General features: G+C 43.9%; 1 protein-coding gene across 1 annotated transcript in view; it reads left to right on the forward strand.

The window, feature by feature from the left end:
* Rrp5 (Ribosomal RNA Processing 5) overlaps positions 1 to 18,600 on the forward strand; it is a 148,172-nt gene that overhangs the window by 115,087 nt on the left and 14,485 nt on the right. Inside the window, exons 28-31 of the mRNA XM_037431461.2 lie at positions 885 to 1,458; positions 1,712 to 1,896; positions 4,037 to 4,205; positions 9,676 to 9,829. Coding sequence (XP_037287358.1) covers positions 885 to 1,458; positions 1,712 to 1,896; positions 4,037 to 4,205; positions 9,676 to 9,829 — 1,082 coding nt within the window. The remainder of the gene's footprint in view (positions 1 to 884; positions 1,459 to 1,711; positions 1,897 to 4,036; positions 4,206 to 9,675; positions 9,830 to 18,600) is intronic.

The following is an 18,600-nucleotide window of genomic DNA, read 5'->3' on the forward strand; positions in this document are numbered from 1 at the left end:
GTGCTTAATATTACTATTACTAGGCATCTCTGCTTTATTCACTGCTTATTATGAAGTAAAGAGTTGACGCAGTGAAGTGGCACTGCCGTCACAGCAACCTTGGGAACCATAAATCCGCATAAAGCCACAGCACATTGCAGAGTGAAAACATGAACTACCGCAATGAATTGATAGGGCTTCACTTGTTTACCAGTGTACAGTCACTATCGCCCTAACCTACCACTTTTTGCAGCATGTGTTGTGTGTATGACTCCATAGGTGCCAGACATCTCAAAATTGTGATTAAAAAATGTTTCCCTGAGTTTTCAGTGTGACTCAGTAGTATAGTTCCTGTTGCATTAGAAAGAATGGGTACCATAAAAATTGTTGTCACTCCTTTCAACTACCATTGGTATGGTGCGTTGGATGAATAAATTTAGCTTGTGCAGACAGAAATTTTTGCGCAATACTGTATAAATTAATTCATGTGACAAAGGTTGCACTTCATAGTATTGCAGTTATACACCGCAGGTAAATGTGAAATACTCCTGTAACCGCAAGGCTGAACACACCATGAAATTCAATGAATAGCAACAAAATCATCGTTGATACATCATCATCATCATCAGCCTGACTACGTCCACTGCAGGACAAAGGCCTCTTTCATGTTCCGCCAGTTAACCCGGTCCTGTGCTTGCTGCTGCCAATTTATACCCGCAAACTTCTTAATCTCATCTGCCCACCTAACCTTCTGTATCCCCCTAACCCGCTTGCCTTCTTTTGGAATCCAGTTAGTTACCCTTAATGACTAGCGGTTATCCTGAAACCATACATTCATACAAATAAGTGTATGGTTTCTCTCCAGGTGCTGCTTCAACTTACCTTCATCTCTTGTACTTTTGCAGGCTAAATCCAGAGAGTTGCAAAGAGGTTGAAGACGAGGAAATTGTGGCACTTAGCAGTCTCACTGTGGGCACTACCCTTCGAGGGTTTGTGAAGACTGTGAACAAACATGGTTGTTTTGTCACTGTGGGATGTGGAGTAGTGGGTCTGATACCCTTGTCAAAGCTGCCTGCTCAACTGCAGCGGAGCCACAAAGCCATGAAGATAGGCGAGCTGGTCACTGTTGTCGTGAAAAAAATCCAGGCCTCGGAGAGACGGCTATTCCTTGGTCTAGTCCATAGAGTGCAGGCAAATACCATATTGTCCCGCAAGAGGAAATTGTCTAATTCCTCTACAGATGAGCTAATTTTCGACAGTAGCGAAAAGAAAGTTAAGCTTGACAACCCACTGCCCAGGCTTAGTCTGAATGAGGGCTTCAGCTGGGATGTCGAAGCCACACCAGACTTACAAAAGCTACTAGAAGAACGGCCAGCTGCTAATAGTAGTGACGACGAAGATGATGATGACGGTAGTGCAAAGAAAAGTCGCAAGGAGATCCGTCAAGAAAGGGAGCAGGCTGAAGCGCAGTTACGCAAGGTAAAGCATCATTTGAACATATGCTGTAGTTGTGTAGTACTTTGTTATTGAAGTGCCCTGTGAAATATAACATAACCCCTTTTTGTTTTCTTTGTTTGGTAAACATGTTCCTCTGACTTGTGTAGTTTATATCTTTTCCTTTTAATGACACACCAGATGTAATAACAAAGTCAAAAGTCTGTTTCATTTCTCAAATGATCTACTTCTACATCACAAACAGTAGTGCGTGTCTTACTGCTGGATTTTATTGCAGAAGGAACGCATGCTGGTTGACCCAAGTCGTGAGCCTGAGACAGTTGACGATTTCGATCGGTTGGTCTTGGTGTCCCCCAACAGTTCTATTGTATGGCTGCGGTACATGGCTTTCCATTTGCGTCAAGCTGAGATTGAGAAAGCACGTGCTGTAGCAAGGCGAGCGCTGTCATGCATTGACTTCAGGTAATATTTCTCGTGTCTGTTGATAATATCAGGTCAGTTGTAACATCAAGTCTCAGTCTGCAGAGAAATGCTGTTTCTGTGACAAAGCTTATGTACTGTCAATTTTGTGTTTATTTGTATCCTTTAAACCAGTCCGGAGTTTTATTTTAATCATGCTTACAGAACCAATCCGAATTGTTATAATGGGTGCAAAATCGTCAGAAGAGCACTCCTCTCTTGCTAGACTAGCTAGGGAGGACTGCTCTTTAGAGAGCAGACGGCTAGTTAGCTTGGCTGGTAGAGCTAGCGTTATTGCAGCAATGCAGCGATTGTAATGCCATCACATTAAAGGGATGGGAATCTGAGCATAACCTTGTAAGTGTAAATACAAAAATGTGCCAGAACGAATTCCAATGCTTTACTGGCTTGCATGTACAATGGAAATTTTCATGAAAGGGAACATGCAACCGCATGGCCTGTGCGCTCCAGCGGCTGCTTGCCGCGCCTTCAAGCGAGATTGTGGGCAACCACAACCTTTATTCACGTCATGTATTGGCGAGCAAAGCAAAAGAAACAGTCGTGGGAGCCGTGCAACTGGCTGCTCAATTAGAACCCTCTCCTCCTTCAGGCCGATTACGCAAGCGGCTGGGCCAGCGCCATGTGGTCTGCTGCCTGCGAAGTGCTTGTTACGCAAGCGTGCTCGAAACGTGGAAGCTATGATGCTCTGCTTTCATGAGTTACGCTTTTGCTGATTAGAGCTATTTAAGCGGCAGCAGTTTTTTGGTGGTTGGCTGCTTAAAAATTTCCCCTGGAACGCTGTGGAAAACCTTCTCGATAGAACCCCACATAACCAAGAGCGTATCGTCTGCCAATACAAAACGGATGTCGGTGCTCGACACCATAAAGACGTGCACAGTGACTGCCGCTGGTGTGGAGATGATAGCTCGAGATGGTGATGTGTAGCAAACAGAAGAAGAAAAGGTCTCATGGTGGTTGTGACACTCTTTAGTTGCATGTGTAAGTAACATAAATGCACGCCCTTATGGTGTCGAGCGTAAGCTATAACTGTTTATCGCATAAACAGTTCTACTTAGGACGTTCTACTTGGGACGTTATCGCATAAACAGTTTTACTTGGGACGTTCAACTTCCACAGTGTGCCGAGAACAGTCTTCCGCCTTTCAGTGACGGCAGAGACTTGTCGATCGATGATAAAAACTTCGCATGATTGCGGTGGTGAAGCATCGTAAAATTGCCGACAACCTTATCACAGTCATCTGCTGATGCCCATCTGCTAAGTTGCGCACGTTTAAACTGCACAGATTGACGGCGTTACGAGCATGTCATGCTAGGCCGCTTGCGCGTTACTTGCTGAAATGCATGTATTCATGTTGAACGCACAGGCTACTCATTGCACCCGAGCACAATAATGCGCAAACGTGTGCTACTGTAGGCTGCAAACGGCTCGGCATGCGACGACAAGAGTCGAGTAAGCAGTGTGCTGCACACATGTGTATTAGCCAGGGATGATTGGTTCCACGTGGTGGTACCGGGCTTCAGTGTAATGGCATGAGTTAACTGCGAACGTGGTAAATTCACTCGTGAGCAAGTGGCCGTTGCATAACACGCGAAAAGGCCTAACTTGTCAGTGGAGAGGTTGGTTGCACTTTTTAATAATAAAATAAAAAGGTTTGGCCGCTAAGTGATTGTTTTTAAGGGCAAGTCTATATAGAACTGAGGGGCTTGTTCAGTGAATACAGAAATAAGAGTGCCGGTGGTCAAGAACCCTATGAAAGCACAAGGGAAAAGGTGGTGTGTCACTTATTCTTGCTGAAACAATTAATAGGCGTGCAGTTTTCATTTGCCCTCCGAAAAAATGAAAACTCTACACCTGTGGTTCACAGCTGTACATTTCGTAAGTTGGTGCTGTGATTGAATCCTGTACTGCAGGTGAAACATCAAAAGCTGAATAATGAAGCAGTACGAGAAGACATAAGCTGAGTATCCTTTGGTGTGTGCAAGGATGGGAGCATAATTTGTGTCTAAAGGCTAATGTGGGGCATAGCATAAATTGGTGGCTAGGTTACGATAGAAATGCTCATTCATGGTGGTTAAAAATAAGCTGGTCTCCTTAACATTTTCGGTCTTTATTCATAATGCAGAGAAGAGCAAGAAAAGCTGAATGTGTGGACAGCACTGCTAAACCTGGAGCACTTGTATGGAGCACAAGACTCTCTTGACAGCGTCTTCAAGGAGGCCCTGCAGTTCAATGAGCCACTGAAGGTCTACATGCACTTAGCACAGATATATGTCGAGGGCAACAAGAGGGAGGTCAGTGCTAGAGAAGAGTGCATACTTCTGCGATGTGTCTTTCCAAAACTCTTGTGGTGTCTAGTCTCAATGTTGTTGCTTTGAAATACAAGTGCGCAACTGACCAAGGACTTCAAAAGACAAGGATAAGTCCACATTTTTTTTTCGGTAGACCTTATTTAGTTATGCGCTTGTATTTCAGAGTACAGTGAACGAAACTCTCTTAATGAAATTGCAGCCTAAATAGAACAACTGCTACTAATATGGTTGGCCTTCTACTTGTTCTGCTCCCCTGTTTATCTTTCAGTAAACGAAACTCGTGTTAAACTAAACACATTTTGCAGGTCTCGTCGGGTTTCGTTTAAGAGGAGTCTACTGTAACGTGAATCACCAACTCATCCAATCAGTGTTGTGTTGAGAATTGGGTGTATCTGGTTCCTCTTGTGCAGAATATGTCCACAGTTCTGAGTTACTTTAAAATTCAGTGAAATTGGCAGCAGGAGTCTCAAGCTAAGAAATTTCTCTACTAAAAAAAAATTGATTGTTTGGCTAGTTGTTTGTGCATGAGTGGCAGAAATAAATGAATACAAATAATAAAATGACAAGGAACACAAGAACAAGGTCTTCATCTAATTCGTTCTGTTCTTTGTCATTTTATCACTTGCACTAATTTATTTCAACCAGTGCTGCTCTTGCATTCTTTTATATTACTCGTGTTTTCTCTTGCACACTACACATATTTTACGGTATGCCAAAGGGCCTTACTGGACTTTGTTGACTTGTTCAGTACAATTCAAGTTGTGTAAAATGTACTTTTTTCTTTTTACTAACTTAGAGCTCAAGAATTGCTTGTTGTAAGTAGCACAATTTCTTATACATATTAAGGTAAACTATGTATTTTCTTATACGAAGTATTCCGATGACTAGATGGGGAAGAAGCAAATGAAAATTAATAAAGAATTGCTGTTGGCATATATCAATGCTTCGGTAATAAGAATGGTGGTAAAGGGGGGGGGGGGGTAATAAATAATTGGAGATATAGACCAATCAACTGTTGAATTAGAGTTGAAGATAAATATGCAGAAGACAGAGATAGTGCTGGGATGCCTGGCAAAAGAACAAGAGTACATAATTGACAACTGCACCCAAAAATCTGTACAAGAGAATGTACACTCGGACGTCATTATAACAAATATGCATCTTACACAACAATAAGTTTGTTATATCCAAAGATGTGTTATAAAAGTGTGTTCCTAACACTATATATTTATTGTAAGAGCATTTTTTATATACTTCGTTATAATCGGGTCCATTATATCAGACTGGTTACGGAAACGGGAGCTTTCTCATGTAAAAGAAATTCTCTAACGAATGAGGATGGAATAGAGCACACACAACAGACATTCCAAAATCATGACTGGCAACTTTTCGCTGTCTTTTAAGTGCAAAGTTTACAATCATTTAATTCTGCTCATACTAACATGTGGGGCTGAAATTAGGGGGATAACAGCAACACTCAAGAAGTCAAGAACCACACAAAGTGCAATTATATGTAAAATGATAGGTGTAACTCTATGAGAGATAAGGAGGCAGCAGAGTGGATCAGAGAGCAAAACAACATTACCTGATGTCCTAGTTGACATTAAGAGAAAGAAATGGACCTAAGCAGGTCAGGTAATTCAAAGAACGGATGACCAGTGGTCAGAGTAACAAAGTGGATACTAAGGGATGGGAAATGCAGCAAATAACAGCAAATGGTTAGGTGAAGTGATTAAAGGGGAACTCCGGGGTTTTTTCGTTATTCACCGATTTCAATAAAACTTTGAACATGTGTTCTCGTCGGTACCATGGTGGTATGTGCCAAATCACACAACCACAAGGCATTTAGTTTTCTTAGAAAACAAATTTTAAAATTGGTACCCAATTCTGAAATCACATTTGTAAACGCGGGCCACCCTGTATTTGTGACTGAAAAACTCCATCTTTTCTAGCAGAGGGATGCAGTGCACGCTTTTTTCTATGAGGCGATGACAGTGTGAGCACAGTTCAGATTTGTCAGCTGAATACAGCGTGTAAGTCGTCGTTGACGTCGTATTTTACAATATTTAGCCAGGAGGAAATCGGTTCGAGGTATGTCAGATGCTTCAAAAAGCGATGTTTCTGTGCTCAGATAGTAGCTGCAATCATCGCTGAACTTGTCACTGGTAAGTTCAGACGAACTGGCGCAGCTTGATCAAGCGTCGGATGACATTGCCAACTTGCTATTCGCACGTCAGAAAGGGCACGTTAGCAATGTTTACACCCTGGCCAGCCATGGCGGGGTGTAGCGGATCTCGTGACGTCATCTGATACCCACCATAGATGGCGGAGCAGCTCCTTGTTTCGGTTTCTGTTTTGACTCATTGTATATTGCTTAACTAAAATAATTTATGAGTGTCGGAGTAAAATGAACCACCCTAGCTTTTTCAGGAATGTCAATACTATTTGAAAGCATCATTATCTCAGTATAGTTGAAAATCCTCCGGAGTTCCCCTTCCAATTAGAAAACTTGCATCTACTCAACGTAATCTTTTCACATAAGACGGGGAAAATTCAAGATCATTCAGTGGGGCTTTCGTCCTGCAATGGACATACTATAATAGGCTGAGGATGATGATGATGTACTTGAAACAGGTAAATGTTGAATGCATGAAAACATTGATGTTTGGTAACTCTCATTAATTTAATATTGCTGCAGAGCACTTTTTCATTGAAGCCAGGCAGTATGCAGTCATGTTTATGTAGCAGAAATTTTGAGAATAGCATCATTAAAACTGTGCATCTACTTGCAGCGCCTGAAGGGACATTTCAGAGATTTGTCCCAATTAGGTGCCGATTTCATTATTGCAAGTTGATTTGACTTCTTCTATGGAATATTCTCAACCACTCTACCATCTGTTTGGGTGGTTCGCTTTGTATTGGCATGGTTTTGACCAGCAGTGTAGTTTGTATCTAAAGCTTTCGAACAGCAAAGCTTTTGCACGACAACTTAGGAAGGCTTATCTTGAAATTGATGTGTGAATATTTGTGTAAGTGAATAGTCACACTTTGAACTGGCACCACTTTGTTTTCTCATTTGAATACTTGAGCTGTCACGTCATTAGAGCATAGCGTTTTGTAATAGAGGGAAATCTGGTGCTAGTGTTCGTAGCAGCTGCTGTGTGATATGCTTCATTCAGCCTGTACGAGTATGATGGGCAGTATGTGGACTTGCCTAAGCTTCATTTGAAGGCTCTGTATGACCTGCAGCCGCTTAGTCGCAAAGAAGTTCAGCAGAAGTTCTGGAGTTCCACTTTACCAGCTTGAGCCCTCCCCCTTTTTTAAGGCTTACCAATAGACCTCTTGCACGCAATGGCAGAGTGCTCCAAGGATGCGTTGAGCACTATGAAAAAGTGTGTACATAGAGCGAGCTGGCTGTTTGGTCACCCATTACCCATTGGCGTCGAGGGAACACAAAACAATAATAGCACGTTGACACTTGTTCACTATACTTCACAAATACTATTGTAACAAATACTAATGCAATATATAACCGATGCGATGTATAAATACTATTGTAATAGTATTGTTACTATATTATTATAAATACTACACATATCCAAATGCATGTGCATCTATCTCTACGCGTGAAATCTGAAAGGATTAGCGCAGTGCACTGCAGGTATTAACCGCGTGTGTATGTATTAAGGCAGTTAAGCGGCATGCACATGTGCTGCCACAATCAAGACCTACTATAATGTGAGTTGAAAGACTGAATTTTGTTTATTTAATGCTTGCCTGTAATTTACTGATGCGAATGTGACATATTGAATTTCCAGGGATACCGTTCAACATTAGCATTTAAGGGGGGGACACGGGTTTTAGGAGTTAGTTTTGTGCTTCTCAACTGCATTTAGTGGCTATGGCCTTTAAAAGACAATTTCTGTGTTTTTCACAATTACTCATATCTACTGTGTGGTCACCTGTCAGCCATTCTGCCAAAACACAGTCGTTTGTAAAATACAGTCCTTGCAGTTAGTGTAAATAAATAGTAATCAGACCTTGTCTCGTTACTTGTGGTGCAAGTGATATGCACGCTGTCTAATAAATTACACGAAAAAACACTCTCCAGCCACGTAATGTTTATAGTTTTTAATATCAAAATGAGAAACTGGCTCTACGTTTCGGGAACCATTCACTCTCTTCGTCGGGGTGTGACTGTTCGGCCGGCTCCGAAGTTAGCGACTTTTCTTAGTCTTCCTATGTATCAGGACCCATTCGATCCCTTCTTCAGGGGGTGACTGTCCAGCCAGCTCTGAAGCTAGTGACTTCTCTTCGTCTAAGAAAAATTGCTAGCTTTGGAGCCACCCGGGCAGTCACCCTCTGAAAAAGAGACCGACTGGATCCCAAATTGTAGGGCCAGTTTTTAATTTCAAGTATAAAAACTGTCGATTAAAAGTGGCTGGAGAGAGTGTTTATTCATATAATTTTTACCCAGCCAGACAGATCTCTGTCAAATATGTTTACCTTTAAATTGTCTAATATTAATGTATCTTATTGTAGTAGATGTCGATTGTACTCTCTCGCATAATCTTTAAATATGAGTTTCACCTTCTTCTACGTGAATATTGTAGATGGACATTGGTTCCGAATAGATCCGCGAATTGCGTTGACCATTCGGAGATTCATCTGGAAAACCAAGCTGTATGTTTTTTTATTTGATTTACGCCATAGGGCACCTGGCGTCAAAACAAACAATGATGCTTCGGTACCGCACAGCCTATCCAACAGTGGTATGCGGGAACACAGCAGCAGTTCGTGATGGGATGATGCAGGAATATTTTGCACTTTTCTAATATTCACTTGGTTTGAGAAGTGCTGGCATTGTGGAGGTGGAAAGCTAAAACGTGAGATCTCTGAGCTCATGGTGGCAACTGGTTGGTGTACGCACTTTTCCCACAAGCGCTTGTGCGCCCATTGGTAGTGCCTATGTACTTGAAAAGGGTCTACTCAAATTAGCGGAACACTAAAGTGTGTGCACTCAAAGACAGAGGGAGGCAATGACAACACACAGTATATGTGTTGTCATCACCTCCATTTGGCATTGTGTGCGCGTGTCTATGGAAAACCAAAAATCAGTGCTCTTGCTATTCAAATGAGCTCATGAGAATTATTCAAAACAAAAGTCGAAACAAATAATAAAGCCAAAAGTGTGTTTGAACCCACTGTTCCCTCTAGTAAAGCTTGAGAATTATTCGTGACTGTTGTCACTGTTTTTTTTTTCTTATTTTATGGTGAGAAAAACCTGTCTACTGCTTTGTCTAAGAATTATCTAAAGCACTTGACAAACATATCTGTGACAAAAAGTGGTAAATATCTAGTTATATATATATATCACATGGAGAAATTCTGCTTAGTTTCACATGCATCGGTGGCTTTAGGTGCTTTCTACATATTATTTTCCTGTTTGCAGCTAGCGGAGCAACTCTACAAGCAGATGCTGAACAAGTTCAAACAGCATGCAGATGTCTGGCTTAGCTTTGGCCTGTTCTACATGAAATGTGGACAGATTGAGGCTTGCAGGGCCCTTCTTCAGCGTGCCCTCAAAAGCCTACCGAGTCGGGAACGTAAGTGTGCACTCCTTACTGCTTCACCTCTGCACACAAATATAATTGGATAAGACAGGGGAACGGACTACCACCGGTTTGTAGCACAAAGCTCCGAGGTAATCCATACGAATTTCTCCACACACACACAAAAAAAGCTGCTTTAAGTTGCCAAAAAATTTGTCCTGGTTCGGGGACAGAATTCAGGACCAAAGGCATTCGATCCTAGAACCAGGACCAATTTTTCAGCAGCAAAGAAGCTTTCTTTCTGAGAAATCCATATGGATTTTCTTGTGGCTTTGTGCTGGAAATGGGTGGCTGTCGATTTCCCTTTGTTCCCTTTACACTACTTTGTAAAATTCCTTAGAACTGATTAGCAAATGCAATTGGAGCTTGTGTGTACTAAATATTTAGGTGCACATTAAAGGACCCAGTGTGGTTGAATGCGTTAAATAGTTCTCAAGAACATTGATCCAAATGATGTTTCTGCACAGAGAACCCAGTATTTAGTGCGAGTGGCATAAAGTAACGTTCCTTTGAATCTAATCGCTGATACACATAGCCCTTTTGCCATTTTCTTTCAGAAACATAGACAAATGTATTTACAAAGCACATATTTTTATGCTGTGTTCATTTATTTACTCTCTGCTGATATGTGACAAGTTATGAATCAGCCTGCTGATGGCCAAATTAAAAATGCTTGTCACCTTCGTTATTGTCATTGCTGAAAAGATAGTTACTAGTACAGTGTACTAGAATGGGGTGCTCACTGAAGGGTGGAGAGTGACTCCCTTCATGTTGTCGCTGAGAGGCGACGCGGCTCGCAGAAAGTGGCAGCAGCGCCCCTAGCGGGCGCCCGATCTGTCGACATGGGGAGGGCCATGGCGGCGCAGCGCAGCGATAGGGCAGTGAGCCCACTGCCTCCTTTTAGTACACTGTAGTTACTAGGTTGTTTACTCCATGACTGAATAATTGTTACTTTGCCAGAACTGCAGGCATGCGAGCGACATTTTCCTGCTCCTGAAAAGTAAGGCTGTTCTCGAGAGACAATTTGGCAAATTTTTGTGACTCGCAGGTGCCTGTTAGATTTTGTAACTCAACAGGGTTTCGTTTTCTACGCTGTTGAGTGGAATGAAGCCTTTCCTATGTTCAGTTCACTGCAGCATATGTCTATGCAGTAAAAAAAGGTCCTGTAAAGTGTGTGCCTACACATGTTTGAACAGGTGTAGTACTATTTGTGGATGTCAAAGAAGCTTTTAATCAAATGGTGCAGTTATTACTCTAGTTAAGCAGGTGCTATTGCATTTTAAGTTTTGAGGTTTAAATGTTTTTCAAGTGTTGAATTTTAAATGTTAGGTTTTAAGTGTTTAAGTCTTAGGTTTGAGGTGTTTAGATTGACTGCATATTTCTGCGCTCACTTGTAGATACCATGGTGATTAATAATTCATTCCACACCCATACATCACAATGCATATCACTGTCATGATTTTAGACTCTACACACACCTTTTACCAGTCATGGGTACGTTACAGACAAAAAGTAACCCTGTTACAGTTACAGTTACTGTGAAAAAGTATCATCGTTACTTTTCCTTACCACATAAAATAAGTTACTGATTATATACAAAATTAAAGTACTGTAGACTCTCAGTAAACGGAACCTGAAAAGACCAGGAAAATATGTTCCATTTAACAGGAGTTCTGTTTACTGACTGGTGAACATTGCAGAGGTAACTGTTCCGTTTAAGCTGTAGTTTCGTTTAACCTATTTCTGTTTACTGAGAGTGTACTGTATTTTGTAAAAGCGTGCGAAGAGCAATGAGGCTTGTGTATCAGGTGAACATGGCATCCATGCAGTCTATTTCTCATATACTTCAATGTGCATCAACCCTACTTGTTTGGAAAGCTTTGCATCAGCTGGGCATACAGTTTTTTAACACCCCTGTCACACGGTCACTCTAATGCGATTTACAACGAATGACATTAGGTGAAGTTAATGTGATTTTACTGGCCTACTGTCACATTAATAAAAAGCTGCTGCAAGAATATAAACAGAGCTATTAGATTTATCTTGCCAGAGCTGCACAAAAGAAACAAAGTCAAGTCTATGGTCAAGCCAAGAGTCAATCAAGAACCAGCATTGCCAACAATATGATGGGGCATGGTGACAGTGAACTGAAGCGAGAGAATACGGCTAGCATTCCTGCTGCAGAAATGAGATGACTGCAGCTAACTTGTGCTGTCACCTCCTTGATCACCAAAACACTCGGAATCGGACCATCAACACCCGCGATACAGGCAATGACAGCCAAGCACAAATAAACATGACCGACGTACAGCCACTGTGGTTGAGTAGCTTTCTTTTAGAAACTTCCGCTCGTGCTATTCCATCATCAACCCAGTCGTAAGCTAACCCAGTTAAAAGCAAAATACTTGAAAAATTACAGCATTTAGTAATAATATAATACTTGGTGTTTTGCATCCCAAAACCAAGATATGATTATGAAAATGCTGTAGAGGGAAATTTTGACCATCTGGGGTTCTTTAGCGCGCACTGACATCGCACACTGCATACACCTCTTGTTTTTGAGCTCCACCTAAATCCGAGACCGCCTGCTGGGATCGAGGATCAACAGCCGAGCACATTAACCACTGTTCCATCGAGGCAAACAAATTAAAATAGACATCTCCCAAACAGGTTCTTGGCGTTGAGACTACACATTTGGTCTGAAATCTAATAATCCGAATAAGTTTAAACCGAAAATATCGTTTTCATTAAATGACATTAGTTTGCCATGTACTGTACGATGTCGGGGCATGTTAAAGAACACCAGGTAGTCGGAAGTTTTTGGTGCTCTACTAGAGCGTTTCTCATAATCATATTGTGGCTTTGGGATGTAAAACCCGAGCTATTACAATGAAATCTCGATACAACCAGTCTCAAGGCACTGCTAGAAATCATTAGTTATTTTGGAAAGTCGTTGCAGTGAAGGTATAAAAAAAATTGTGCAAATATCGTAAACGCAAACACCGTGAGTGGCCTACCTGTGCTTTGTATACCTTCGCAACCGTATTATGTTGCTCGAATAAACGCAAAAAATAAAGCACAAAATACTATGGAATCGGTGCACGTTTCAGAAAAGGCGCGGTCCATCCTGATGTGGGCGACTTGACAATGCTGAAAGACGAACTCTTGAGCATGCACATCCTTCTTACGTGCTGCGAAGTGTCAGCGTTAAATACTCATGCTTCATGTTGGTTTGCGTGCGCTGTTTGGGTGGCGTCTTCGCTCTCATCGCCATTTCTTTATCATGACAAATTATATGGATTTTAGAATCGTTAGGCAAGCTCATGTGCATGCTTCGTCGTCACACTGTGCGCAGTGTTCTAGCGATGCATGGGTAATCATCGGCGACTTCATCCAATAGGTCACTCGTGTCGCATTTTTCACTGTCGTAGCATTCCTTTCATGCTGCTTTCGGAGCTAATCTTGAACTTTCAACCACGAACCAAGGCGCTAGAAAACAGCCATGGAACAAACACGCAGGTCAAGCTGCCCGACGAAAACAAAGGCAACGGAGGGAAACCCGACGCAAAAAACAAGTACCAGGCGATGATGATGGCGATAGGTTTATCACACATTTGTACAGGGTGGGCAGATAGAAATACGCGGGCTCTCCGATGATGATGGTAGTGGCACTTATGAAGCTGGGCAATATTTCTACAGGTGTTAGTACCGTATTTGCATGCATTATTTGCGCACCTCTAATATTTTGCCAGTTTTTCGAAAAAAAAATATTTATTCGCATATTTCATGCTTCCCGATCCGCCCGAGCCAGCTTGCGCGCCTCACCGAGCAGATGAGCACGGTCAAACTGGCTGCGAGTGCGAAGTCCCCTTTTCCGAGGACGTCCCCCGAGCTAGCTAGGGTCCCTAGAACACCGCACCCGAACACAAACATGTTGACGGGTCGCCAGAACTGCTCGAGCGTTTGCCTCTCCTTATCTCCGAATCTCCACCACCACGATGGCGAGAATGCACACTCGCGTCACGACACAGACGACTTTGTGCATCGGAGGTGTGTGAAAGCCTGTCGCGTGATCTGTTCCCCTCATTCTCTGCGTCCGCGCTGCAACGCATGTTTTGTCGATTTCGGAAGTTAAGGTTTCACCATCCGGCCGACGCGTTTTGACAGTTCTCTTGCGGTGTGCAACAGTAATTATATTGTAACGCAGACTGAAAGAGCGAGGAAGAAGAAGAGATAGGGAAATCGTCAACTATTACAGGGGGCAATGTACTTTGTAGAAGAATCTCTCCAGTTCCACACAGTCAAGCGTAGGGCGGCATTCATGAAGGAGGTCTATCCCTAAAATGACGTCATGAGTTGGGCGAGCCAGTACAGTGAATTCGACTCGAAAATTTTGTCCACCAATCGTGAGTACAACTGAACAAATACCAACAGGGAATAACGCTTTGCCTCCAACTCCACGAAAAGTTTCTTTACGATTCCACGCGAATATAACTTTGTGACCCAAGAAACGATGTTTGAAACGAAGACTCATAACCGAAACAGCAGCACCAGTGTCCACAAGAGCAAGAGTATTTACACCGTCTATGCACACACGCACTATGTTCATCAACATCACAGCAGAAGGAGGAATTGGTGAAACTGACCATCTTGCGACCGCACCTCCATCGGTTGCACCAGTTAGTTTCCTAGCTGATGCGGGGAAGGTGACCGACGACGCAGAGACGGGCGGGACCGTGTCGGAGGTGGCGGCAGGCTTCGCTCGGAGGCGGGGCACTCGCTGCGAAATTCGTTAGGCCATTGCTGTCAGGGACGGTGGTCGGCCAGCTGAGAGATCCAGGTTTCGTGCATACGAGGCGGGTGCGTCGAAAAACGTGGTGGCATAGGCGTTTCGTACATACGAGCCGGATACGTCGAAAAACGTGGTGGTGGGACACATGTGTGAGACCACATGTGTAGCAAACGGGGACTTGTTGGCTTACATTAGCAGGAGCAGAGGTGGCAGAAGTACGCGGAGACGGGTCGTGCTCCGCAGGAACATTATGTGATGACGCATTGTAATCTTCTGGTAGAGGCCTGGTTCACGACGGTCGGAGGTCCGCAGCAGCATGTCGAGATGATGACATCCGGTGGTGGCCGTGACCCGTCGGGGAATACGGAAGCCGCGGGGTAAAATATGCAGTTTCTGTGCGTGGTTGGTTTTCGACGTGGCACTCTTGCATCCAGTGGGGAGGTGGTTCGGGGCACCTGCTTGAAGTCACCTTCAAGCAGGTGAACATCACCTGCTTGAAGTCGTACAAGCTCTTCTCGAACTACCCAACGTACGAGGAAGGGAATGTCTTCGCAGGTGGCGACGTCCATACTTGCGACAGTGGGAACATTGTCCAAGCGCCCGAACTTGAGTAAAGTTTTCCGAGTCTTCAACGCCTCGAATGCGCGACACTGCTGCCTGAAAATCGAAGGAGTGTTCAAGTTTTCTTTTGTTATCAAAAAGTCGTACACGTCCTCGGCGATGCCTTTTAACAAATGACCGACTTTGTCTTCGTCAGACATATTTGCATTGACAATTTCGCAAAGCTTCAATATTTCTTCAATGTAGGTTATGCACGTCTCGCCGGGCAACTGAGCCCTACGTGACAGCGTTTGCTCAGCTCTCTTTTTCATAGAACTCGTGTCCCCAAAGCAGGCCTTCAGTTCCTTAACAAATATATCCCAAGTGGGGAGGACAGGTTCATGGTTCTCAAACCAAAGCAAGGCTGTCCCGGCAAGGAAAAATACTACGTTCACGAGCTTCGCCAGTGCACCCCATTCGTAGTAGCGGTTCACTCTGTCGAAGTGTTTTAGCCAAGCGTCCACGTCTTCGTCAGTTTTACCTGATAATACTCGTGGTTCAGGTGCCCAGTAGTCTGGTTGTCGAGGTCGACGGCCACCTTGTGCCGTGTCGGTGGCACTGGTGGATGCAGCAGCATAGTGCGTCAATGGGATTGCTGTGTCGTCGTTCATGCTGATGTTGTCCGAGGTTAGGCCAGCTAAGCGTCTGCTTCTTCGAAGAACTGCTGCGGTGTCCAGGATGGCAAGTCACCCAGCACCGCTCCACCAAAGCTGTTACGGATGTGATTGGTTGTTACGGATATGATGTGATGTTACGGATGTGATGTGATACAGCGAAATTGAAGCTTGCTGTTCTTAATTTCGCCGAAGAAAACGGGAAGCGTGCCGTCGCAAAGCACTTCAACGTGACGACCGGCGCGATCGGTATGCGAGAAAGTAAAAGAGTGCTTGCTTGCTAATGCAAGTTTTCTGCCATTGAAGGAGGCCTTTAAAATATGTGTGGATGCTTACTTCTTCCGGTATCGCGGTGTCGTGGGACCTAGTTTCTTTCAGTATTGTTGAAAGAGCTTCACGAAGCTAAAGCTTTCGAACGTACTTGACGGTACTAAGAACGATGTACTTCGGGAGGGCCGTGGCAGCGGCCACGATGATGATTCCCAATCAGACTTCGTGATCAACGATTCCCGCTAGAACACGCGTGACCGAATCTGACTGGTTAAAGTACATTCTAATTCTTTCAAATACAGTACACTCGCGATAATTCAAACTCTGATAATTCGAACTTTCGGTTAATTCATACAAAATTCAAAATTTTGGTTGGCTCGCTATGCTTTCAATGTATTTAAAAGCCGCTTAATTCAAACTTCGTCATTCGGTTAATTCGTACTTTCTGCCTGTCCATACAGGAAAATTTCTGCTGATTTGCCGGCAATATTTGAAAATTTGCGTGCTTATGATTATCATAATAGTCTGATATTGAAAAATAAGCGCCTTAAAACTTCAAGGGAAAAGGTTTTGCCACACAATCATTTCTCAGCATTCCGCGCCGCGGTGGAAAAAAAAACGAAAAACAAAAACGGCCCGGTGGTTACGAAGCTGGCTCGCGGCTTATCTCTGCTTTTCCGGCGTGCCGGTGGCGCCGGCCGACTCCGAAGCACGTGACCTGCCCACAGAATGCGTACAGGTCTGCCCGTCTTTCTTACGTGCTGCGCATTTTTCGATCGACCATGTCACCGCGAGGAAAATATCGGACACTACCCCTAAAAGAGAAATTGGCCGCTATCCAAGAAGTCGACGCTGGGGTAAAGAAGACCGAAGTGGCACTGAAGTATGGAATAACCAAAAGTACTCTCACAACCTTCTGAAAGCCAAAGACAAGCTGCAGAATAACGCGAGCCGCTTCGCTCCCGATCGGAAAAGGCTTAGGGAAGCTGCGTACCCGGATCTCGAAAACGCCGTGCTTCTTTGGCTCAAGCGCGCACGGAGCTCCAATTTACCGATAAATGGGCCAATCCTACGAGAGAAAGCTGAAGAACTTTCCTTGCGCTTGGGAATTGAAGATTTCAAGTGCAGCGATGGCTGGATTTCTCGGTTCAAGGAACGCCACGGTCTCTCCTTCAAAACAGTGAGTGGTGAAGCAGCAGTGGTCGATGAAGCTGTTTCTTCTGACTGGCGGCAGACTAGACTTCAAAGCCTGCTGCTTGAATACTCCCCGGCTGATGTATATAATGCCGACGAAATGGGGCTGTTTTTTAAGTGCCTGCCCGATCAAACCTTGTGTCGCAAGCGAGAGCGTTGCACTGGCGAAAAGCTGAGCAAAGAACGGTTAACCGTCATGGTTTGCGCCAATATGGACGGAAGTCACAAGCCAGAACTCTTCGTTGTGGGCAAGTCAAAGCGTCCCAGGTGCTTTAAAGGCGTCCGAACGCTCCCAGTTGCATATTACGGAAACACGCGAGCCTGGATGACGCAAGCTTTGTTCGAGGGTTGGCTCCGCAAACTGGATGGGCAAATGAAGGGAGCGAAAAGGAAAATTTTGCTCATTGTTGATAACTGCCCTGCGCACGGCAACGTGGAGGGGCTGGAAGCAATTCGCCTTGAATTTCTGCCTCCTAACACTACAGCTGTCCTCCAGCCCCTGGATCAAGGGGTAATCAAATGCTTGAAGCTTAATTACCGGAAAACACTGTTAAAGAGAATGCTGATATGTATGGACAATTCCATGCCTTACAGTGTCACACTACTCTCATCGTTGGGCATGCTCACCGACGCATGGAATGCTGTCACATCAGCAACAATAAGGAACTGCTTCGAGCATGCCTTCCGCATACCTGGCTGCAGCATTGCCACTTCATCTGACTGCTTGCAGACTGAGGGCGACGATGAAAGCCAAGTGCTGTCTGCTCTAAAAGCGCACAACATAGCTGCCGACCTCGACAGTTATGCAGCTACTGATGATAACCTGTGCGTGTGCAGGGAGGACACACTCGATGACTTGGTGGCAGAGGTGCTGCCAGCACAACACAGCAGTGAAAGTGAAGAAGAACCGGAAGTGGAAAATGTGACAACTGCACAGGCTTTCCAGTACATTGCTAAAGTGAGAAAATTTCTGACAACAACAGAAAACTCTCAGAATCAACTGGCAGCACTTACTGGCATCGAGAGCTTTGTGCTAAATGCGCATGTGGCAAATAAGCAGTTGACCATCCATGATTTTTTTAAAAGGTCTAGTCAGCAGTAGATAGTCAATAAACTTGTTGACCATACATGCACCGCTCTCTGTTTTTGTGTAGTTAGGATCTAGATAGAGATGCTTAAAAGTGTGAATATAGATGTCTGATCATAATTTGTGCTGTCACCTTATCCAGAGTCGCATATGTGAGAACTTCTGATAATTCAAACAGCCTGATAATTCAAACAAAATCCAGGGGTCC

Source organism: Rhipicephalus microplus, chromosome X (assembly GCF_043290135.1).
Source record: "Rhipicephalus microplus isolate Deutch F79 chromosome X, USDA_Rmic, whole genome shotgun sequence".
Classification (NCBI taxonomy): Eukaryota; Metazoa; Arthropoda; class Arachnida; order Ixodida; family Ixodidae; genus Rhipicephalus; species Rhipicephalus microplus.